The sequence below is a fragment of the Sinocyclocheilus grahami genome, unplaced genomic scaffold, assembly GCF_001515645.1.
Source record: "Sinocyclocheilus grahami isolate Dianchi unplaced genomic scaffold, SAMN03320097.WGS_v1.1 scaffold1705.1, whole genome shotgun sequence".
Classification (NCBI taxonomy): Eukaryota; Metazoa; Chordata; class Actinopteri; order Cypriniformes; family Cyprinidae; genus Sinocyclocheilus; species Sinocyclocheilus grahami.
The window spans coordinates 224650-250599 of NW_015506884.1; the positions used below are offsets into that span (position 1 = coordinate 224650).

General features: G+C 38.3%; 1 protein-coding gene across 1 annotated transcript in view; it reads right to left on the minus strand.

Moving 5' to 3' along the window:
• The window catches only part of LOC107572141 (serine/threonine-protein kinase MRCK beta-like), an 82591-nt gene extending 56810 nt beyond the window's left edge, over positions 1 to 25781 (minus strand). Inside the window, exon 1 of the mRNA XM_016258553.1 lies at positions 25006 to 25781. Within this exon, the coding sequence (XP_016114039.1) occupies positions 25006 to 25180 (175 nt within the window). The 5' untranslated portion in view covers positions 25181 to 25781. The remainder of the gene's footprint in view (positions 1 to 25005) is intronic.
• Between the last annotated feature and the right edge of the window lie 169 nt (positions 25782 to 25950).

Sequence of the window (25950 nt, forward strand, 5' to 3'; positions counted from 1 at the left end):
ACTGTGTTTCACAGTCAACACATATGGCTTTTTGGCTAGGTTTAAAGGGAAAGAGCACTTTTAGATAAACGAGGCAATAATAGATGGCACTCGTGGTGGAGGTAGGAAAACAAAGTTCTTTATGAACCGCAGGATTTCTTGTAATAAAGATTAGATTTCAATGCAAAAGGCAGTAGAGCTGACTATTTCTGTCAGTGGTAAGTTTGTGATAACGCAAGTAAAGTAGTTTAAATGTTTTGCCACTTGCTTGAGCAACTTAATACATAAATCTAGAAGTAAATGCAAAGTAAAAAGCATTGAATAATGTGTTGCTTATATTTATTGTGTTTAATGTCTGTGAAACATTGTATTACTGTACTGTGTAAAAAAAGAATTACAATGCTGAAAAAGCATTTTCAGTGACAATGTTTGGATTTGAAATCAAAATAATGGATAAATGTTGTGTTTGTGGTAAACAGCCACGGATCAGTAGCGGACTCCTGTGTGAAAGCTGCTTCCCCTCTCACAAGAGTCACCTAAGAGGGGAATTCCCCCCCATTTTCAAAAATGAAATTCAGGCCCTGAATAAATGTCTAAAAATCCTGATTGGAGTATCACTAAAAATAGTTATAAATGATAAAAAGAAGGCTTTAAAAAGATCGGTATCGGTGATCGGTATTGGCAGATACTACTTTCTGTGATCGGCCTCAAAAATCCTGATCAGAGCACCCCTAGTAATTACACTAAATTGTGGGCATCAGGGAGTTGCTACTAATATGCAGGGCATTGAAACCGTTTCCGAATGCGCGCTCTCATTTTACTTTCACTTACGAGATTCGCAATCACAAGGACTCTATACTATGGATCGGCAGTACCTACCCCACATTTTACAAGATTAGATATTTGTCAGTGGTGCTCAGTATCTGAAAATCATTCGCCATTGTCCTATTAGTCATCTCTCCTTACTCCATGTATGTGGTAAGTGAACTTTCATGTACTGTAATGTAATAGTCTACCGCTAGCAAGTGGCTAACCATGTCCCGTTAGTGGCTCCGTAGAACGCGTTATTTGTTTTCCATGCCTTTCTGCATACGATTCACGCTTCGGGCACACCTTCTAACCCCACCCCCGATGTCATCATCCATCCCGATGTTTCACTGTAGACATCGTCCGATGCCAATTTGGTAGACATCGCCCAACCCTAATACGCAATTTACCTTCAGTGGACACTCTCCAAAATGGCACCAGGGTGACGCGGAGTAGGGATGGGCATTCCAAGCAAAAATAATAATCGAAAATCGCTGGGTATTATTCGATTATTATTAAAAAAATCGCACCCCTCCCCCGCATGCATGCACAAACACCCATGAACAGATAGACGGGATTCACGCTTTCAATCTGTATGATAAACTATTTAATTCAAAAGATAGGCTACCTTAACTCAAGCCATATATTGATTGTAATGTGCTGAAACATATTAATATAATAAACATAACCGAATGGCGGCACTTATTAACATAACAGTCCATCGATTAGCATAAATCAACTGCTCATAAGGCTAGGACATTTCCATTTAATTGAATCCAATCCAATTGAATCCCTAAAGGGAATAAATATGAGATGGGAGGAAAAATATATTTCAATATCTTCTGTCGCAATTATATTGTTGGGTAATTATACTGTATATAAACTGTGGGCATCAGGGAGCCATTATTAATACGCGGGGCATTGAAATCTCTTATGAACGCACGATTGTTTTTTACTTTCACTTCCGAGATTCGCGATCACACCTACGGAGCAGCACTTGGCAGTACCTACCACACATTTTACAAGATTAGATGTTTGTCAGTGGTGCTCAGGATCTGCAAATCCTTCACCATCATCATATCAATCATCTCTCCTTACTCTGTTTATGTGGTAAGTGAAATGTTATGTAGTGTAATGTAACAGGCTACCGCTAGCAAGCGGCTAACCATGTCCCTATAGTGGCTCCGTAGAACGCGTTCTTCGTTTTCCACGCCTTTCTGAATACGTATTCAGCCACACCTCTAACCCAGTCGGGGGTGTTTGTGGTCCGCACAGAGCTCGTTTTTAACATCGTCCCAAGTTACTGTAACAGTTATATGCTACACAAGTCTTCTTTTATGCCACGCAAGTCAGTGTGCGCGTGAGACAATAATGTGTTCTTGTGTTGTCTTAGACAGCTTTTTAGCGCCACCCTCTGCTTACATGAACGAATCACCACCGCATCAGCACAGAAAACATGGGGACATTTTTTAAGACATTAATCACACAACCTATTCAATATTCTATAATTAAATCAACTAATCGAATATTAGAAAATCGTGACCCATCCCTAACGCGGAGGAGACGAATTGTTGAATAAAGACGTTATTTTTTTTCTTTTGCGCACAAAAAGTTTTCTCGTAGCTTTGTAAAATTACGGTTGAATCCCTGATGTCACATGGATTATTTTACCGATCTCCTTGCTACGTTTCTGGGCCTTGATCGTGCAAGGACCATTGATGTCTATGGGAGGGTCAGAGAGCTCTCAGATTCCATCAAAAATATCTTAATTTGTGTTCCGAAGATGAATGGAGGTCTTACGGGTTTGGAACAACATGAGGGCGAGTAATTAATGACAAAATTTTCATTTTTGGGTGAACTATCCCTTTAACTAACAGGACCTTATTCACTGAAAAAAATTGCGGTCAAACAATTTTCACTCAGAAATTGCTAGTAAATTTTACAAATAATTAGATAAATAAGTAACATATTGCAGTAGAAAGACTGAAATAGTATTTTCCAGTTCTTTAAAAAAATTATTTACAACTTCAAAAAATTGTAATTATATATTGGTTTATAATTTAGTTATAAATTTAGTTATAAATTGTTAATGTTTTGTTTAATGCAGCTCCAATTTGTAAAGGTGGTTTTAGTGTCATTAAAATATCAAATCCCCCCCCCCCTCACACAAATAATAGGAATTAAAAAAAAGCTTAAAGCACCAAGGACATTGATCTTCATTTACAGTTGGGTTGATTTATTATGTCAATTGTAGGAATCAGACCACTCTATGTTGGTGTATAGAGCCACTCACTTCCAAACAAACAGCGATTTGAATGACTGTGGCTCTCTGCATGGAAATCTTTCCCAACATCACGCCACTGTAAGCATCCAAGCATATGATTCCAAAGCAGCCGGAGCAGATGACCAACAGGACAACATTAGTTTTACATTTCACAACTAACCGAGTCATTCGTAGAAGTGATTTTTTGCAACTGAGGAGATGAGAAGACTATTGTTCAGAGTGAGCCATAGGGAGCGGGACGCTTTCCTCCAGCTCTGGATAACACAGCCCACACAGTTCTGCCATACCGACCAGGTCACATCACAGAGCTAGAGAGGCCACACTACGATCAGGGGATTAAAAATGTTTATTACCAAGCCATTGGTTAGTGCAGTCATGAAAAATGCCATTACATAACTCTGAATACGTGTATAAACATAAGCGAGAGAGAGAACGGAAGAATCAAGAACATGTTGCCTGAAATAAATTGTGTTCTTAGATGTAATGAAAGAGTTGTATGAAAACAAACTGCCATCTGTGGATGATCTGGGAGGTCTTTATTTCCTCTTCCTTTGACTGGATGTGTTTCTTATTCTTAAAGAAATAAACATTTCTAATAACCTATAATTCAATAATGCTAGTCATATTTCACAAAGTAGACTAAACCTAGTAGGTATAAATTAAGTAGGCCAATATTATTACAAATAAGTGAGCTATAATTTAACTGAATTATATCATTAAATATATAGATGATGTAATTTTTTGTTGTTAAAATACCAGTATCCTTCTCACAGCAGTTTTCAAATAGTTTGTAGCCAGAGTAATATTAAACGAAGTGTAATAAACATAAATTAAATAAATGTTTTGTGCCATTAAGATCTTATTTGAAAGAAATTTGAGTATTTTTGATCTAATAAATTCAGCCTTGGTGAGCACCGACCAAAACTTTTGAACAGCAGTATGCAGCAAAGTGTTCAAAAGATATAAAATAGTGACTGCTTTGTGGCTTGAACATTGTTTGTCTGTGTTTCATTCACCTGGTTTTCAACATCCACACACTCTTCATTGAGCAAGACACTTGAAAACGACATACTTTGAGACCCTGATCAGCTCTGGAGCTCAAAGTGTTGCTTTAGATGCTGATTCTCCCTAGTAACACATCTTTTATTTATTAATTGGCCTGGTGTGCATCTTAACACGTGTGCCATAGATTAGCATATCTAAAACAAGGTCAAACCTAAGATTCTTGCTATTAATGCAAAGTAGGACTGATATAAGTTGGTGTGAATTATAATAAAATAATCCTGCATCTCATTTAAATGTTAGGTCAAGTATTTTTTGAGGAAGTGGACAGCATTTCCTGGCGATTTAAAGCAGTGCACCAGTCTGTGAGCGTACATAATACATGCCTCGGAAATCCTAAACCTGTGCTCCATTGTACTACTGGGCATCCAGTGGCTGCTGAAGATGAATCTTTATCCAGTGAGTAACAAGCATATTCACTCAGAGACCGCAGACAGGAGCCGGGGAGCAGAAAATGGAGGCTGCTATCATTACGAGGCACAAGTCACCCAGACAGTGTCTCGTGAGATTCAGAACACAGCCCTTCTGAGCAACAGATCCAATGAGCCATAGATGATCACTGCTAACTCAGCTTTCATTCAAAGAAAAACTAGGTCGAATACTTAATGCAAGAGCAAGTCTGTGCGTAGTTTTGAACACGCATTTAAGAAATGATCACCAGGGGACACATTAAAAATCAAACTTGACTTTAATGGGACACAACTGCAGCCTGGAAGTGAGAACAACCACTGTCACAACAGTGATTTTCCAAGTGGTTTCATGACTTTATTAACCCTGATCAATTGGACTGAATGAGAGACGTTTACAGAAATCCGCTCAAGCCACTTGGCCAAGGACAAGGCCGAACTTCAAAGACATTTTCTGGATCATGCTTTGGCAATGGCATGATAGCAACCAGTGTAAACTTTTACTGGACACGTCTGAAATTTTCCATAGCTGCATTATGACCCCTTTGAACTATGACCATGCTGGATCATTTAAATTAAAAATAAGACAATAATTATTAACATACTTCAGCCGATAAATGGCTTTTATTAAAATGCTGTGGTTTTCAATGTAAATAAAATAAAAATAAAAAACAAAACAAAAATAAAAACAATGTGTGAGTTTTGTGACAAGTGAGTCCTATTAGACCCTATACGCTAATGTTTAAAAGTATAGAGTCAATACGATTTTAATTTTTTTAAAACAAGTCTCCTATGCTGACCAAGTCACTATTTTTATTCTATAAAAAAATGCAATGAAAACCGTAATACAATTTAAGTATTATAGTTATTTTCTATATTATATATATATTCTATATTTAAAATTTTTTATTTATTGCTGTGATTTTCAGCATCATTACTCCAGTCTTCAGTGTCACAAGATCCTTCAGAAATCATTCAAATATGCTGATTATCGATGTTGAAAACAGTTGTGCTGCTTAATATTTGTGGGAATCATGATACTAAGGATTCTTTTAAATCTTTTGCAACATTATGCATTATTGCTGTGATTTTCAGCATCATTACTCCAGTCTTCAGTGTCACAAGATCCTTCAGAAATCATTCAAATATGCTGATTTTCTGCTCAAGAAACATTTCTTATTATCGATGTTGAAAACAGTTGTGCTGCTTAATATTTGTGGGAATCATGATACTAAGGATTCTTTTAAATCTTTTGCAACATTATGCATACTTTTTTTGGAAGTAGCTTGACGATACTTCCAATAAAAATGACTGTAGTGTATAAGTCCAAGAGCTTGATCAAAAACACCTCTAACTTTACACTAAATGTGCAAACCCTGAAGACATTAAGAACCGCATGAAGACCAACATATGATCTCTGACAATTCTTGGAGGACTCGCTGTGGTGTGGTCAATATCATGAAGAGTGCCTTACTGATGGGCTCAATCAGTGAGTAAGCCTGACTGCCACTAAATGGCCTATTAAACATTGATGAGGAAGTCATTCAGAGACAGCCGTGGAGGGACTGATGACTACTAGACAGTTTGGCTGGCTGCAGGAGGTAAAAGCATCAGGGCCTCGCCCCGGGTTAATCCATTATCCTGCACCAGCTGCCATACAACCCCAGCCCCCACCAAAACAGCCATTTACTGGCAGCTTCCAACTGTAAGACTCACTGCCATGCAGACCAGTGCTGGACACGTGGCTGGATAATCACACCAGCTCACCTAGTTTTGAGGTGGGCTGGAGTAATGCTTCTCATCTAGATATAGAGATAAGTTAGATGGCAGAGAGGTTAACATGAGTTTACAACCAACATCTACTTCAAGACTGCCTTCAGGGAAATCAAATATTTTCTCACATACCATTTGAGAAAAAAAAAATCTTGAAAAAAAGGCTTGTCTTTTAGGTTCAGATTTTCTCTGACAAAAGAAGGTTACATTTTAACCCATATTAAAGGGATAGTTCACCCAAAAATGAAAATTTGATGTTTATCTGCTTACCCCCAGGGCATCCAAGATGTAGGTGACTTTGTTTCTTCAGCAGAACACATTTGATGATTTTTAAGTCCAACCGTTGGAGTCCATCAGTCTTATAATGGATCGCAATGGTAACAAAGTCTATGAGAGTAAAAAAAACATGCACAGACAAATCCAAATTAAACCCTGCGGCTCGTGACGACACATTGATGTCCCAAAACACGAAACGATCGGTTTGTGCCAGAAACCGAACAGTATTTATATAATTTTTTACCTCTAATACACCCCTATGTCCAAATGCTTTGGGTGCGAGCACGGCTTCCGGTGCGTGAGATGTGTACGCGCTGTGGCGTAGTTTATGTTAATGGGTGTGTTGTCGCGGGAGGAGCAAACGACAGACACCGTTTATTAACAGAAAATAAACAAAGTGTCCAGAAAAAAGGGAATCAAGTGTCCAAAATAAACAGGGGATCTGGTGTCCTCGTCATGCTGCGGGGTTCGTGAAGGGAAGGGCAATGGTCAGGAAGGAAGGGTCCATGTAAGGGGCGGAGTCCGGCGGCCGCACGCGCTCCTCTCCGGTCTGGGGCGCGAGGGGCGGCGGCTTCTATCAGCGGCTTCGTCCTTCTCTCTGCTCACGGCGCTTGAAGGGACTAGACGGCCCAGCATCCTTGCCCGACGGCCGTGTAACGGGTGCGGTTCTTGTCCGGACTGTGGGTCCGGCAGCTCACCACTCTGGCGGCACGGGAGTCCCTCTACGCACCCCTCCTGGACCCACGAGGACACCAGCATTCACGGGGAAGTAACCGGTCTCCCGAGGAGAGGCGCGCTCTGCATTTAAACAGCGGCGGAATGTGTCGTCACGAGCCGCAGGGTTTAATTTGGATTTGTCTGTGCATGTTTTTTTTACACTCATAGACTTTGTAACCATTGCCATCCATTATACGACTGATAGACTGCAACGGTTAGACTTAAAAATCATCAAATGTGCTCTACTGAAGAAACAAAGTCACCTACATCTTGGATGCCCTGGGGGTAAGCAGATAAACATTAAATTTTCATTTTTGGGTGAACTATCCCTTTAACCCATATAGTTGTGTAGTTTGAGATAAAACAACGGGAAGGGTTTAACACTTTTAATCATTTAATTTAAAAAAATCAAAGACAGCTCAATTAAATACAAGTATTTATGACTTTTAGGTTTGATGCATGTCTTTTAGTAAAGTAAAGCCCAGGGAAATCTTACTCTTGTGGTAACGGGGTTTTTTTAATGCTTATAATAATCTATTCAAAATCCACACTTAATTTAACACACAGTATCTGCTGTCTCTGGTAACCGCTCAGCTCAAGTACAGATTTCTGCAGAACAAACCAAAAAACAACTTCCCCTTATAATGACCCAGTCCACAACTTCTCCTTCTGTGGGTTTAAAATAAGCTTATGACACTGAGAGAGTTCAATACGTGGAGCCAGGCGCGAGTTGACACAGGTTGCGCGCGTGCGTCAAGCCTCATCCATACTGCCAGATGCGTTTGTGAAGACTTGCGGTGCAGAGCTGGGTGCGAGTATAAACGAGCATTACGAGACAGGCTGCATGAGTGCGGCAAGCATGAACAGCTCGTCCGTGACGCGGGATTCTCGCCGCGTGGGGCAGAGAGGAGCGAGTATGAGAAGCATTCACAGACACAGGCTGTGTGTGCGCTCTTCTGAATTGGGAATAGCGAAAATGCATTATAAACTTATTCCAACTGAATCTGTTGGGGAGATAAAATGTGTAAGATAACGTTCACGTACTAACAAAAACATCTAAGAATGTATCTTTTATTCTCCAGTACTGAAAACAGAACCGATAAGGGAGCTTTTGACATGCGCTGTAACGCAGCTCTTGCAAATTACCTTTTTTGTTCGTTGTCTGTCATTTCGAAGCTTAAGTTGCATACGTTTTTCTTTAGTATTAATTTGTCTTACTATCGATCTGACCCAGTAGACTCCATAATCCCACTCTGTCTCTCTCCCGTTTTTAATGGTGGGTGTTTACGCAGTTGGCTAGAGCAGTGCTGATTGGGGAGAACGGGGGTGTGCTCACTCTTGCCCAGGGCAAGTAAGACTGAAACTCAAAGCTGGCAGTCATGCATATGCTCTGGAACAGAGTAATATCGCGTCCACATCGCAGGTTTTGCGATTAGCAATTCGCAACGTCTCAAATCGCGATTTCAATTCGATTTCGATTAATCGCACAGCCCTACATTAAAGACAAAGATTTATGCAGTGAAGATCAGTGAATCATAGCAATAAAACTAAGCCTTTTGATCCTAAAGTCCACACTGCGTGAGATAAAAAAAAGAACATTATTCAACTAATATTGCAATAACTAATCAATAATCAACAATGAAAATTGTACAATGCATTTCATTATCAATTAATGGGGTCTTGCAAGCACATTTTACATTGTATTCTTTATATTTTATTATATGTTTTTATCTATTGTTTTGCACAAAGATAAATAATTTACAATTTTACCTTTTTGGATGGCAAAATATGAAACATCACAAATGCATAATAAATTCTATAAAATAATTGTAGTTTTCTTCAATAGTCATAATCAGGTTATTATGTGATAATTACAACAGGCCTAGTCGCAGGCCTACTTTCAATACAAAGGTACAGACTTATCACATCTACCAGACAGCTCTTGATTTAATCAGTGTGTGAACTGAGGGCAAAAACTACCCACAAACATTCTTATCCAACAGCAGAAAACCACAATAGCTGCTCCTGCTAAGATCGCTTGATGCAAAGTTATTTATTTTAGCACTACTAAAAGTTAAAACAACACTGACATCAAGATTACAACATTTATACTCATAACTGATCCAGCAATAGCCGCTGAAATCCTTATATGGACATTGAACCAGAATTCAGCTGGAGTTACAAAATAATGAAGATGTAGAAGACAGAAATAAAGCCAAGGGGGAAAAAACGTGGCCTCCCAACACAATTGGACTGATGGTAACAGTCACCACCATTGGCATGAATGGGTCAGTGAGACGTCTCCGTCTCAGGGACGGAGCCTCTGTGCCATTCTTTACTTGCGTCTTCAGCTGTTGAGGCAGACATTTACGCAAGTCACATCCATCAAACAAGACTAGGTGTGTCGCTTTAAAGTCTTGCCTAGACAAAATGGTGCATGCATGCATGCAAATTTCCAATGGACAGATCAATCAAATATGCTCTTTAGTCTTAGCAAACCACAACCGTAAAAACTGATCCCAAAGTTTATGCCGAAAACTGATACAGAGAGGTGAAACCTGAGCATGAGGGAACGATGACTGTATTGAATCATTTTGAGGTCAAGTTTTCAATGGAGTGGCTTTTATTCTCCTGAAGCACAAAGCATGCTTAGAAATAAGCTGACAGGAACAGTGCATCTGCAACATGTCAGAGAGAGCAGGAATAAAAGACGAACATTCATATGGAGTTAAAATATCTTTAGGGGGTTGGCACTTCAACTAATGAGGATCCTGTCCATGCCGTAATATTGCGAAATTCGGAGAGGGAGTGCGAGAACGTACTTTGGGGTTACGACAAAAACGGCAGATCGTCTCTCTGGGCAAGTCAAAAAAAGCTTGGAGGAGAAGAAGAGAAAACATTTATTGGAGTTGTTCGGGCATGACACATCTAAATCTGGAAAAGAGAAGGCCGTGCCCTCCGTTCACCTTCACCCTCAATCAGATCGTTAAGAGAAAAAGCTGATCGATTTTCCAGAACAGTTTGTGCCACCGTTCAAAACCATGTAGATTTGCAATAAGTGCACTTGTAATGTACGTCACAACGTGATGTAGAGGCCTCGTGCCTATAGGCCCGGCTTTACAGGTGAGCCGAACGGCTAATCTGTGTCATGCTTGCAGCAGTCGGCCTGAAAGCGGAGGAGGGGAAGGAAGGGGGAGGGGAGATCGCCCACACATGCCTTGTATTGGGGGAGGATATTAGCAGGAATGATTGGAATTCTCTTCAGTCCAGCCACTGCTTTGGGTCAGGTGACTTCATGTCCTGAGGGACAGCGACTCTTTAAAATGTTCATCTTGCAAACCGTGTGGTGGATTACGATGCATTCAAATCCCTGACGCTGCGGTCTGCACATCTGTAAAGATCAGGAGTGAACGGCGTTTGTTTTGAAAGGCATTCCTGACACAAGCCCTGTCCTGACTCTGCACCTAAAGCATCCCGAGTACATGTCAGAGTGGTATGCAACGATTTAAGGGTGGCCTGTGCTGTGAAAAGACATGCCTCACACAGTATAGACCATTTGGCCAGTTCACAGACGGCAAAAGGACTCGTTTTGGACAGAGGACATACCAGACATTTCCAATGTAATGGGAGTTGCAGCTTGCTCATTTCCTCCTGTTAAGAGTGAAGCATAACCCAGGGCTGGACGAATTGGTCTGTTCGGCCCAGGTTGTGTCTTGAAATTGATTTAGATGATTTTGTGTCACAGACAGAGTATAAAAGTGGACCATGAATCTGTTGTATCTTTCACTTTGCCGTTTGTGTGTTTTTGTCTTTTTAAGTGAAAACCACACAGGTGATTTCTAGTGCTGTGTTTGATACATCGATACGACGATGTATCGTCACAGAGATTTGACGATAAGAGTATCGATACAGCTGTCCCAGTATCGATATTGTGGCACGTGTGCAGCAGTGGACCGCGCTTAATTTGAATACAAGAACAATGTTTAAAACGGAGTAGAAAAGTGCAAGGTTTCTAAAAAATAATGAATAGAGCATAATATATAGGCTACAACAAGGTTTAATCTGGCCGCAGAGGAACACAACCGGGGTTGCCACAACCGTCATCCCCAAAACAGAGCTTCCCACTTGCGCAATACGGAAATATCTTCTAAACGTGCTACTTATCTTTGTCAACCTGGCAACCCTGTGTACGCGCGCTCTCCACTGTGGATAAACGCGCTTGCTTTCTGAAAACACTGGTTAGCTTGCAGTTTAGCGATCTCCACTTCAATATTCTAATTAAGCTAATTAGTTAATAAAATTGCGGGGCAGCGCTAAAGTTTGTTCTTGAATGTCTGAGTGTGGCCGCAACGTGATCTGTGTGAGTGATTGAGCGTGTGTGCGCGTTAGATACAGAAGACAGCGCATTAGTTTAGAACTCTCCTAATTTTTAGTTTTTTAAATGTAGAGAGTGTGTTAATTTGTGCAATGATAAACTACCAGCAATGTAAATTTGATTTTTTAATATATTAGAATGAGTACATTATTATTTATGGGCTTAAAAACAAGATGCAAACAATCAGAATATTGTACCTGGTGGGGAGTGCACAATGTAAACATGAAACATATGCCATAACCTATATTGATTTGACTGTTATGGAGGCCCTTCATAATGCAAAGTTCAACTGCCTGCTCTGCCAATAGTTAAAATGGCACTATGGTATGCAGTGTTTATTAAACAGCTGCTTTACTAAACTCGTCTGAGGTGAATTTCAATGCAGTCCCGTATCGTGATATGTATCGTATCGTGGCCTCGGTATCGTGATACGTATTGTATCGTGACTTTGCTAGTGCACAGCCCTAGTGATTTCCAATATACACTACTGATCAAAAGTTTGGGGTCAGTGAGATTTTTTTGAAAAATTAACACTTCTATTCAGAAAGGACACATTAATTTGACCAAAGTTGACAGTAAAGCCATTTATAATGTTACAAAGCATTTCTATTTCATAAAAGCGGTTTAAATGTTGCCTCTTTTGAACTTTCTAACCATCAAACATTTTAACATTCAAACATCATTACATTTTAAAATATATTCAAAAAATAAACATTTATTTTAAATTGTAATACCATTTCACAATATTTCTGTTTTTACTGTATTTAAATCACATAAATGCAGCTTTGTTGTGCAGTAAAGAAGAAAAAAAATTCTAAAGCATTGTATGAAAGACATTTTTAAATGTGCACTTCATATCAACAACCACCAGGCAACATCTGTGAGCCTGAACAATAAAATTAACCATCTCAAACCATTAATAGTTTACTAGTCTGCCAAATTAGCATATAATTGCTGATCTTGCTGTGAAGAGTAGCGGTTTAATGTACAACATAATGAGGGTCTAAATTAGGCAACACTATAGAAAGTAGTACCGAAAAAGATCAACAAAACTTTACAGTTCAGCTCCACTTGAGGATATTCCCATTAATGAGGTTGATAATGATATGCAACATATCATAAAAGCAAAGAAAAATGCTTGGCAAGGCCTTTGAAACTGTGCGCGTGTCAGGACGGCAACCAGGAATGTCTTGAAAATGAGGTAGAGAGAAAATCTCAGCAGGTGCAAGACTTAAGAGTTGCAAAGCTGCAAAGAGTGCCTGTAAACAAGAGCACACGGCCAAAACCCAAGCTTACACAGCCCGATCCGAGCTTACATGGCAGGGCCCACAGCTTTCCACCTTCTCTCTGGAAAGCCGATTCAAACGGTCTCTCCAGTCGCTGCAGTTTCTTATTAGGTTATTTGCTGCTTGTTGTGAAAGTAGGCTAGTCAAAAACCAGTGGGAATAAGAGGCAGCAGCTTCTGTAAATAAGAACAAGTGCACGTCTGCTGTACTCAACAACAAACAAGACGATTCCTCCAAGAGGGCATGATTTGCTCTGGTGCCATGTTGAAGACACTTTGAAGACCCCTTTTTTTTAAACGCAGGCTCAAAAGGGGAGTATAGCTTGTTTAAAGTCCCTGCTGGGACAGAATATGCTTGACTTATGATGTTTGAGGCGAGAGGAACAGCGCTGATCCCATGAGCGGATGCCAGCTGGGAAGCCAGGTACTGTTTCCCAGCCCCACTCCTTATTTTAAAGGGGTGAAATACAATAGAGAGGCATAACCTGCTTTGCAGCTTCATTAGGACAGTAGGGTGAGCACGACGGCACAGGGCTGTTTGTGTACAAACACTGGGAGTAGGCCGAGATTCAGGGCATTTCCTGTAGCTCAACTGCTAAAGCATGGCATCGCCAAGGCCACAGGTTCGATTCCCAGAGAGCACACATACTGATAAATTTTATCTGTTATTTTGGTAGGTATGCCAGTACTTACTTTCATGCTACGGTTAACGTTAAATAGCCGATTTATTTTGTATGCAAAATAAAATGCTAAAAACTGATAACACAAACACATAACTAAGAATTATTTTATATTTATACATTTGGCAGATGTTTTACTCAAAGCACTGATGTTAAAATTCTGGACAATAACTGGCAGTGTGTAAAATTCTATACTTTTTGTCTAAATAAATGTAAAATAAAATAATGAAAACTAAAACCTATTGTTTAAATGCTACAAGTGAATTTCAGCATCACAACATTATAATGTATAATGTCCAGTCCGAGAAGATGATTCTCGCTGTAGTATTGATGTTGCCATGTGTTTCGTTGTGAAAGTGAAACTACTTTGTTTGGTCTTCCAAAAGAGAATGATATCCGCTTCGTCATGCCTGGAGCTGATCCGTGCTGGTCACTGAGGAAATACATCAACTTCACGCTGTGAATAGCCGTATCGGCTTTCACTGTGGACGAAGCGGAGTCCAGCCCAGGGTCGTCACACAGTATAAATCATTATAATCCATAATTACCTTCCTGTTCACTGATTTTTGCCTCTTACAAAAGCCCCAAAGCCTTCCAAGACAGTAAAGGCTTATGTCATGCTTGAGCTTCAGTTAGGCTGAAACTTGAGAGTTAAGTTGTTAAGTGTGTGCAGCACATTTTATGGAGGACTGTTTCCTGAACCTGCAGAGTAGCCTACAATGCCGGCTGTTCTGACTCACAATCTGCAAGTACATAAAATCACACTGATGATTTAAAACGCGAGTTTTGAGCAGTGTAGAGTAGCGCTTGTTGTTTGTCATTTCTCCGATCACAAATGCATACATGGTTTTATGTTTACGCAGCACGATACAACGCAACGCGTAAAAAGACAGTATAAATCATTATAATCCATAATTACCTTCCTGTTCACTGATTTTTGCCTCTTACAAAAGCCCCAAAGCCTTCCAAGACAGTAAAGGCTTATGTCATGCTTGAGCTTCAGTTAGGCTGAAACTTGAGAGTTAAGTTGTTAAGTGTGTGCAGCACATTTTATGGAGGACTGTTTCCTGAACCTGCAGAGTAGCCTACAATGCCGGCTGTTCTGACTCACAATCTGCAAGTACATAAAATCACACTGATGATTTAAAACGCGAGTTTTGAGCAGTGTAGAGTAGCGCTTGTTGTTTGTCATTTCTCCGATCACAAATGCAGACATGGTTTTATGTTTACGCGGCGTGATGCAACGCAACACGTAAAAAGACAGTATAAGTCATTATAATGCATAATTATGTCACCACTGGATGCAACAAATGCCTCGTTTATAATGGGTTTTAATGTTTTTGTCTCGTCGCTCCGGGACACGGCATCACAATATGGTAAGGGGCGTAACATATCCGTCACACGCTTGAGGTATTTGGCTAATCACAACGCACTGGATAGCTGGCCAATCAGAGCACACCTCGCTTTTCAGACCGGTGTTTTTTTAACCTTAAACCGCATAAACACATTTCATTACACCAAATACACAAAATAATGTTCTTTTTAGCAACATCATATGACCGCTTTAATATATATACACTGCCATTCAAAAGTTTGGGATCAGTAAGACTTGTAATGTTTTTTTAAAGAAGTATCTTATGCTCATTAAGGCTGCATTTATTTGATCAAAAATACAGAGAAAAAAACCCCCGGTAATCTTGCAAAATGTTATCACAATATAAAATAATGGTTTCTATTTTAATATCCTTTAAAATATCATTTATTTCTGTGATGCAAAGCTGAATTTCCATCAGCCATTACTCCAGTATAAAGTGTCACATGATCCTTCAGAAATCATTCTAATATGCTGATTTATTATTCTAATTATCAATGTTGGCAACAGTTGTGCTGCCAAATATATATTTTTTTGGAAACTACGATACTTTTTTCAGGATTCTTTGATGAATAAAAAGTTAAAAAGAACAGCATTTATTCAAAATATAAATCTTTTCTAACAGTATAAATATTTGCTATCACTTCTTATCAATTTAACACATCCTTTGCTGAATAGAAGTTTAATATTTTTTCCAAAAAAAAAGAAAGAATAAAAATGTACTGCCCCCAAATTCATGGTAGTGTATATTGCTAGAAAAGATTTATATTTTAAATAAATGCTCTTCTTTTCTGAAGACTGGAGTAATAATGCTGAAAATGCAGCTTTGCATAACAGGAATCAATTAGATTTTAAATGTATATTAAAATAGAAAAACGTTATTTTACATCATAATAATATTTCACAATATAATTTTTTTCCTGTATTTTTGATCAAATAAATGCAACCTTGATGAACATAAGAAACTCCTTTAAAAAACAATAAAAATCGTTCTGATCCCAAACTTTTGACCGGTAGTGGATATATAATGTTAACACATGGTTTTAACAAAAAAAATAAAAAATTTTAAAAAAGAGATATAATTTAACATTGTTGTAGAACATTGTTGTATATAATGCCTAATCATAAGCTTGTTTAGAAATGGTGACAAAAACTTGTCTTTCTCGTTAAAGGTCATTTAAATAAACAAATATTTGAATATTCGCTTTTATTGAGCCCAAATAAGCCTGCTCATTATGTTGCGTTTGAGAGCTCAGATGCACATCGAGCAAAGGACAAAGCCACTGCAATGATTAATATGTGCTCTGCTCATACTTTTGCAAGACAGCAATATTATAAACTTAGTTATTAGGAGCATGCGATAAATTCATGAACTAGCCAAGCTTGACTTCCCGTCAGACCCTCACACATAACAAAATGGATTCATGTGCACTAATTCAGGTTCATTAGCATTTCTTGTGCAACACAGAGGAGAAATTTCTTCAGTCAGAGCTCGTCCTCTCTTGGAAAAGTGCCCCAGTCAGTCAAGATGGACTGTGAACTAACAGATCCAGTCAAAAGCAGAATGTGAGGAGCAGTCAATATGTCTGTCTGTGATAATGAGGTGCGGATCCCACAGGGATCTCAGACACAAAAATGTTTGTGAATAGCGAAATTTCTAAGCATGTTATTTTAAACAAAAAAATAAAAATTAGGGCTGCACGATACATCGTTTCAGCATCGATATCGCGATGTGCGCATCCGCAATAGTCACATCGCAAGATGTGCGATGTTTAGTATCTACTGATCGTTATATTTATACTGATCAATTTTCTTTGCTCACACACAGACACGGTGTCTACACCAGACACGACAGCTGTACAGAGATACCCATTTTAAATACATTTAGTCTGTCTATACTGGAAGCGACAAAGTGGCCATTGCCAATCACTTGAACTTTGTGTCAGCACGTCATAAAGAGAACGCGGCATCAGTTTACTGTTGGGGACTTGTCGTACAGCACCGCATCCAGTGTAGACAGACAGCATCACTGATTATAATGGGTTCATTGCATGTTGTCGCACCGCGCCGCTCGCATTTGGTGTAGACACAGTGAGAGCCACGCAGATGCACGTGAACACGTTGAAACTTACGCGTCGTCGTGGAGAGAGCAGGTCACATTTGCTTTGCAATGGCAGACGCCACGAAAGCACAAGCTCCCGAGCGCTTTGAAAAGAAGGGGAAAGTGCATTTTAGGCGCGACATTTGAATGGCCCCAAAGTCTGTCTACACTGGATGCGACAAAGTGACCATTGCCAATCACTTGAACTTTGTGTCAGCACGTCATAAAGAGAACGCGGCATCAGTTTACTGTTGGGGACTTGTCGTACCGCACCGCATCCAGTGTAGACAGACAGCATCGCATTTGGTGTAGACACAGTGAGAGCCACGCAGATGCACGTGAACACTGATTTCTGTTCACTTCTGCGTCTATTTGTGCCTGAAATACTGTGCTCTGCAAGTATCCTTGTAAACAGTCAGATGCTTATGGCTTAGGTGAAGGTAAACAACTGAGAAAGAAAATGGATGTGTAACAGTACACTGAAAAAAATGTTGTGGTGTTGTAAAATATATTAAATGAATCATCATAAATTATACTTGTAATATTAAAAATCAAGGAGAACAACAATTTTCTAAGTAAAATGTACACATTTAATTCATGTAATTAATGAGCTGCGTGAGAAGAGTAACTCTTATTAATATTTACTTGTAATATTTATTTGTTTTATAGTCACTGCACATAAATCTAGAAATATTGAGTAAATTTGAATCTAAAAGTTCAGAGCGCTTAAATCCGCGCATGCGTGTTTGGACCCACACTTTGAATCAGAGGGATGGTTGGGCTTGTCACGGAGGAGATGCATGGCTGGATTTTCTCGTGTTTAAGGTAAGTTTGCCTTTCTGTTTTAGATTTCTGATTTGTAATACTTCGGTCCGTGTGCATTTCGATAGTTTGATTCTTGTTTGCTTGACTCATTATACTGTACATTAATGAGGTTATGTGATTAATATGAACGTCAAAGTTAACTTGCGTGCGGTCACAGTGAGTGATATTTCAGCGAAAATGTTTTCAATAGTTCAGAGATTCACAAAGCTGTTTTTCACGTAAAAACTTGAGCACAATTGGAAATTACTGGAAATTATTTAACGTTGTAACTGCTAGCTAGCTAACATCGTTACTAAATAAAACAATCGCATAGTTTAGCATAACGCTAGTTTCTGATCTTTCAAACACTCGACTGACGTAATAGAGAGAGTTTAGAGCAATAACTTTGTAGTAATCTCATTAATTAACTACTTATTAGCTATGCTAAGCTAACATAATACCTAACCCTGAAGCACCTGTTGCCACCAGCGATTGTGTTTTATAGGACTAATTTTGAAAAGTGTGAATAGAAAGTGTTAGTAAAAGTGTTTTTACGCTTCTTTATGATGGTATTCAACTTCCTGTCCAGTCTTGTCAGTTATATATTTTCTTTTGCTCAAAAAATCTGTAATTTGTTGGTTAAAAAGCAAAGTCTTATGAACACATGTTTCTATTAACAGGAAGGCTTTGGATTCACTGCAGAATAAGCCGGAGTGTGAGTTGATGAGCATACAGAAGGAGTGATTGGTCTAATTCTCATATTCAGGCAAGTATAAATCTATGCATAGATTTGCATGATATAACATTATTGTTATTTTTACCTATTCTACCTACCTATATAAAATTGTGGTTAAATGTTTTAGATAATTGTTTTAATATCACAAATTGTGTCTGTTTATTTACAGGGTGACCTAACTCCGAAGATGAGCCAATACAGTGGACACTTGAGGTGTGGGGAGGAAGACAGACTGATGGTTTTCATGTTAGATGCAGTTTTGGGTCAGGTTAAAACCTCATCTTGGTCTAAGTATTTTTTTTCTATATTTGATACCTCCTGGGGTCAAAACTGTATGGTGCAGCAAATGCAGTTCATGTTGGTAATGGAGATTGAATTGTATTACAGAACAGCAGACACTTGAAGTAGCATTCAGTCATACTTTATATTTTTCTATTTTCAATAGACCAAATATCACCAGTGGAGGTATACTATACATGTTTTGTTGATTAATGCACTGATTTTTTATGAGGCTTTACTGCACTTTTAAAAACTTGTGTCCAGACTTTTGTAGGTCATGTGAATGTGACTGATTCACTTTTATTAATGTTGGAAAAATAAAGAGGGAGTGATATACATAAAACTAAGTAAATGGGACATCTCGATCAAAACATAATAAAATCTACTTATTTACTTCAGTAAATAGAAGGATTTACTTAATATTTTTATAAATGCAAGTTCCCTGTCTATAAAATAATAAATAAACTTTACTTAATTACTTTAAATAAACACTTTTAAATTAAATATAATTACGTAATATTTACTTAATTAGGGTGCAATTAAATTTAATTTCTTCATGAATGTTAAGTTTAGTAAGTAGATTTTACTTAATAATAGTAAGTTGTACTTTATATTAGAGCAGTAAAATTGACTTAAAATGTGTTCGTGCAATTTGTAACAAAAATTTTTTAAAGTAAATCTTAGTTATTTTTTTTCAGTGTATTTTGGTTTACAGCAGTTTAATGTTCCTGAGGCTTTCTGTGTTATGATTGTTTATCAAACAACAAAAAGAAAAATCACTTTTGTAGCTTTAACAAAGATTTAATAGATTTAATTTATACAGTGAAGACTATGCAGCGTTATTTTACATTTGATTATTAAATTTCTGTACCTGCTGTTAGACTTACCTGAAAAATAAAAAAGCACTGCTTATTTCATTTGTATCGTTGTTCTGTTATTTATCTATGCTTGTAATTTGTTTATTTCCTATGCTGGTTTATTTCCCAATCACTGATTATTTTTTCTCCCAAATAAACTATTCAAGTCATGGTGTGTTTTTTTTTCATATCGCAATATATAATCGCAGAAAAATTAAATATTGCAATGCGAGTTGTCCAATATCGCCCAGTCCTAAAAAATATCAAAATAATGTGTTTCATGCCTCTGAAACATTTGAAACACTGACTAAAGGCGTTCACATGCAGCCTTTTCTGTGTATTTAATACCATAATTTTTTTTATTTAAAAGGTCATGTATTAACAGCATCCATTGTCAAAATGATGATCAATCAGCTCACTTAAGTTGTGACTAGTAGTCCACCAATATAAGTTTTTCAGTGGCAGATACAGTATATAAAGTAACTATAAAGCAGTGTGGCTGATGTTGTTGATTAATATTACTCAGTGCTTATTTGTGTAACAACACTGTAATAACTAGTGGACGACCGATATTGGTTTTTTGACAGCCGATATCTTGGAAAGCAGGGTGGTCGATGGCCGATATAAAGCCGATATAATTTTATTTATTCTAATTAATATGTAAGAAATTTGAAATCATTTGAAAATTTATTTTTTTTAAAAATGTGTTAAATAAACATACTTACACTTTAGATGACAAAGTATTTTTCACAAATAAATAAATATTTAATAAAAATAGAAAAAGGAAGCAAGCACTGTAACCAACAGGGCACTCAGTATTCTGGGAAGTTTGTGTGCATTAATCATATTTTTTCAAATAAAGCCAAGGTAACACTCATTTTACATTTACAGCACACAGTGAAAATGACATGAATATGACAGTGGGCAAATGCATAAAGCGCAGCATAATTTAAAATCACGAGTTTAAAGTTTGTCGATCGTGCGTCTCCAGTAAAGCTGAACTCTCCTCCTGTCAGCATTCAATTCGCACGGATTGACCGTCACGCAGAGAACACGCGATCATGCAGGATACAAATGCACACTTCACAAGATCTCGCAGCTGGATCCGACTAAGTTTGCAAGGTTTTTGAAATTGGATGTTTATTAGACATTCAAAGATTTGTTTAAATTATATAAATGTGTATTTGCTGAATGCTGATGGCAAACAAGATAGTATAATAATGTTTGCCTTTCTATTACTAATAATATAAAAGCAGTCGTTATAAAGACTTTGTATAAATTTTAATTCCTTTGTTTAACCGTTCTATCTGATTATTAGACAGACTTCTATCCGTATTTAGACAGAACTGTTAACGACGACAGCGAACAAGAGGGAGAATGTGAGCACTGTGTGCCCAGGCGCTGCCGTTCTCAGCGCCACCAAAATAAAAGTCTGTCGCGCCATCAAAATAAAACCTCGAACGCATCGGCCAAACGGGAAAACTTATCGGCCAATGCCGATATTTAAAAAATGCCAACTATCGGCCGATATATCGGCCTTGGCAATATATCGGTCGACCACTAGTAATAACATCACCTTAAAATAAAGTGTAACCCATAAATTGTTTAAATATTAATTGAAACTGAAAACTTTGAAACTGAGAGTTGACAAGTGGGGAAATAAACACACTGTTAACTGACCAAGTTGACCTTTTAGGGCTGTGACTAACAGATGGTCAGCCATTGTTGAATATGAGGATGTCGTTGAGTCTGTCAGTTCAGGTTTTGCAGTGTATTCCGCACTTTCGCCACTAGTCGGACCCCACTGGTGGCTTTTTGGCTAATTGAGCATGTTGACTTGGTGCTGGGCACTCGACAGATCAGCTTAGCGAACAAGTGCAAGAGCATTCCAATACATGTATATTTTCATAACAACATGGCTGTCTGGAATGAAGAAAGTGATCAATATGATTCATATTCATATTTCGTTGCCGCTAATTTGTTGTTGTTGGTTTGGTGTGCCTCGACTACGTTGGCATGAAGCACGAACTGTCATCAACTTTTCTTTCCAATTGCAACAGTTTCTTGGATGAGAAAAAAAAATGTAGTGCATGACTTTATTTAATCCATCGGGAATTGATTGTATGGTTGTGGTTTGCTAATTGCGTCCATGAAAAAAATAGTGATGTGCATGGATGAATACTTTTTAATAAACACTGCAATATTCTATTAAAAACAGGATTGTCAATTCTGATTTCATGGTATCTTTAACGGCCAATGCTAGTATTCTCAAAATGGCCAAATATTGTCCAATTACTAATAACACTGAAGAAAAGGCTCTGTATTCAAGCTACAAATTACAAATTCTGTACACAGTAGGGCTGAAACGATTAGTCGACATTATCGACTATTATTATTATTTTGTTGTCGAGTAGTTGTTTGATCTCATATGACCTAATGTAAGAGCCTCCAATAACGCGGTTTGACCAGTGTGGCGCTGTAGCGCAAGACTGTAATTCAGCTCTCCTGATGCAATTCAAGAAAAGAAGACACCGCTTTTTTTTTTTTAAGAGAGATTATGTTGTGAATAAAATAGTTTATCCAAAAATAAAACATCTCATCACTTAACCTTTATTTTGTTTCTTATCCATATGACTTACAAAAAGAGATTTTAGGCAGAATGATGTGTCATTCAGCTACTTTCTCATATAGCTCATTAAATGGTGAATAAGAGTTTTTCTGCCATCTCATTTTGTGTGCCAAATATATTTATTTGTATAAATGTATTGTATAATTGTAATTACATCATATGACTTTCAAAAGCTGAAGTGATTACCTTAATTTATTTGTTAGAATATGTATAACTCAACATTTTAACTAATTGCAAAAGCTGAATAATCAATAAGTGTCTACTGATTAATCAGTGAAATAATTGATTAGTCGATTAATCGTTCTAATAATCGTTAGATTAATCAATTATCAAAATAATCGTTTGTTGCAGCCCTAGTACACAGCCATAAAATTATGTGTTCAAGCACATAAAAGGTCGGGACACTCTTAAACAATAAGTCTGGAGTCAAAGTGTTTCAGCCAATCAGAAAGTTCTGAAAGAGCTAATGCAATTACTCAACAAATGTAGTGGGGGACAAAAACTGTGATTATCTAAATGTCATCAAATTGGACAGACACTGAAACGAAGTTTCTCGCTATATCAGCAGATGAAGAACTCAGTCAACAGACTGCAGTTAGAGCTTCTCTTATTATCTTACTATATTTCCACCAAAACTGTCAATCGTTCATTTCCAGCAAACATCACAGAGATTTAACACTATTTTGGAGTTGATGTGCCAACAGTAGCAATTCAAAACTGACAAAAGTTAAAAGACAGAAAACCATGTGTGAATAGCAGATATGGTATTTACCAGAACAGGTAAATTGACAATTGTACTACAATTCCACGGTTAAAAGTGGCCATACTAAGATCTTCACTTGAGGAGCACTTTATAAAATGGAAAGCACATATTGAGAGCTAATACCATTCTGCCAATACTGCAATTTACAATGACGTTATTGCTTTGCTTGTGTTTAACCGGCGCCAGCATAACATCCTCCATGTAAATCGTTAACTTCCACAGTCAAGGGCACCATAAGAAAGCGTGTGGCCTACCAGTGTTGCAGTAAGACAAGAACAGAGGAGTTTATGACTCCTGGAAATTGGGTCATACTATGGCTCACTCACAGTGATGGGATGTGAGGTGGCACCTGCTAGTGACGGGTTGCACGAGGACACTGGCGGTCTTTAGAGGAGCAGACACACTGGGCTGTAATCTCATTACTGACGTCAACCCAACACCCAGTACAGAGAATCCACTCACTGTGAAGGCCAACCTCAATCAAAAGGACCAGGAAGAGCCCAAAAAGGGGCAACCCACCTACTGCAGTCCTGTTTACATTTTAAACTGAACTCTTCCAGAAAGCAACAGACTCTTAAAGACCACAATGACCGAAAGACAGTCCTGTCAGACTGATTAATGAGCATCACACTCAAGCAAACGGTAATGGCAAAAGCAACAACTAATGTAGCATAAATGCAAGAACATCAACAGGAATCCATGTGCCCAAACATTATAAAGGAAAATATTTACATTAACCTCGAAAACAAAGTCCAACTGGTTTGTCCGATATTTATCAGCAATATCTGATTAACCCTATAAAGCCTACTGTGTCATATCTGATGAATTTCTAAGGTCTCTATATTATGCATGTGAGCAGATATTCCTAAAAAAAACTGTTGTACACAATCTACTACTACATACCTTTCATCATCTGATTGAAAGTTTATCATTTTAAAAACATCCACCCTCAGGCTGGGGTTCATGTGTCTTCCTGCTGTGAAATCTTTAATGATTTTTATAAAGTAAATGCAAGAACTTCATTTGGTTTTAATATTTCAAGGTGAACATTTACTGGACTGAAGCAATTTAGGTTTACTTGATTATCCATACATTTTTTTTTATTTTTTAGAAAAGTCATGTTAAAATTGTATAAAACATAATAAATCAGGCATTTGAGGAACATTTGTTTATCTCTCAATCATCATTATATTGCATTTTATTATATGTTATGTTCTGCCCCCACAATTAAAAAGACAAACTTTTGAAAATAAAACTTAGCATTTAAATATCATCTTATAATCTAATAAACACCATATTTTTCAGAGTTATAGGGTAGCAACTGACAATTACAAGCATTTTATGTAACTAGTCTGTTATACTGTTATAAAACTCATTGATATACATTCCAAGCAATCAGAATTTAATCTTATTTTTTGCCTATAGAAAAAAAAACGTAATACCTGCAATAAACTGCATATTTTGCTCATATACATATATACACACACATCTCTAAAGCAAACCCTCAAAAAGTTATAAAGCCATGAACAGATTAAACTTCAATGGCAGCATCTACTTCGCACCATTTCCCTTATACTATCCATAAACATGTGTGCTTGCTGTTGAATATTAAAGCTGGAACAACCAGATGGCAAGAAGTATTGTCAAAACAACGAGGCCAGGAATCCCAAGAGCAAATGTCACGGCAGCAACTTTGACAATAGCCTGAAGTCAGCTGGGTGATTAAGGCAAATGTAATTACAGATAAACAGGTCTTAAAGGCACACGCACTGATTTCTATACCCAAGTGCAGTCAGTACACCAAAACACATCAACTTACCCCATTCCAAAAAGTCCGTCACATGTTTTTCCCGTTTTAAGGGCGAGTTGCTGCACTCGTTGTATAAACATATGAGAATATCCAGCAGTGTCTCCACACTCAATGACCGGTCGTTTTTCTGATGGCCATCCAGCAGCAACTGCTCCAACTTCTTCAGGCGCACCTTCGCAGACATTTTCTACCAGTTTAGCGGCCTGGCTACCACTCCCACAGCCAGAAAGGATAAAACAACTCTTGTTGAGATTAATATACCGAGGATGAGCGTTGTAAATATATACAAATAGGATTTATCTGGCTGATATGTGTGGAGCTCTGAAGTCCCAGACTCCAACAGCTAGCCAGCTAGCAAAATGTGCCCAACATTGTGCTTAGATAAACGAAGCCCTAATGCGCCTAACCCGGTTGTTTTCCGCTGCTTTCCAGCGTTTCCACCCCCCTCCTCACTCCCGAGGCCCTGTCGGCTCCATTTGCCTTAATCCGGACAAATCTGTAGTTTCCACTTTGCGGGATGTGTGGGGCTTTTCTCCCGTCGAGTCTCAGGATGACCGGACGCTCATTCCGCTCAACTGGAAATCTTCAATGATAACCTCCCTAACGAAGAACTACACACACCTTTAACCTACATAAACACGCCCCCCAAAAACCGGGAATGGGTGCTTTTCCTTGCGTGTAAACCTGCGCTAGCCGGTGTGCTTCTCTGTGGAGCCGAATATGGCAGCATTCGTGTTCAGCCTTGTCCAGCGCTCCCGAATGAAGAATCCAGACCCGGGATAGCAGAGCCCCGCCTACCTGCACCGGAAACGCTGGGGATACATGACGCCATCGTTTGATTGACAGCGGGAGGCAGCTAGCACTGGCCTCATCAGGAGCTCGCATGCACTGAAAGCAGCCTCGCATTGACCAGACTGACAAGTTCAGTTTATCAGAAAAATTGAGAGATTGCAA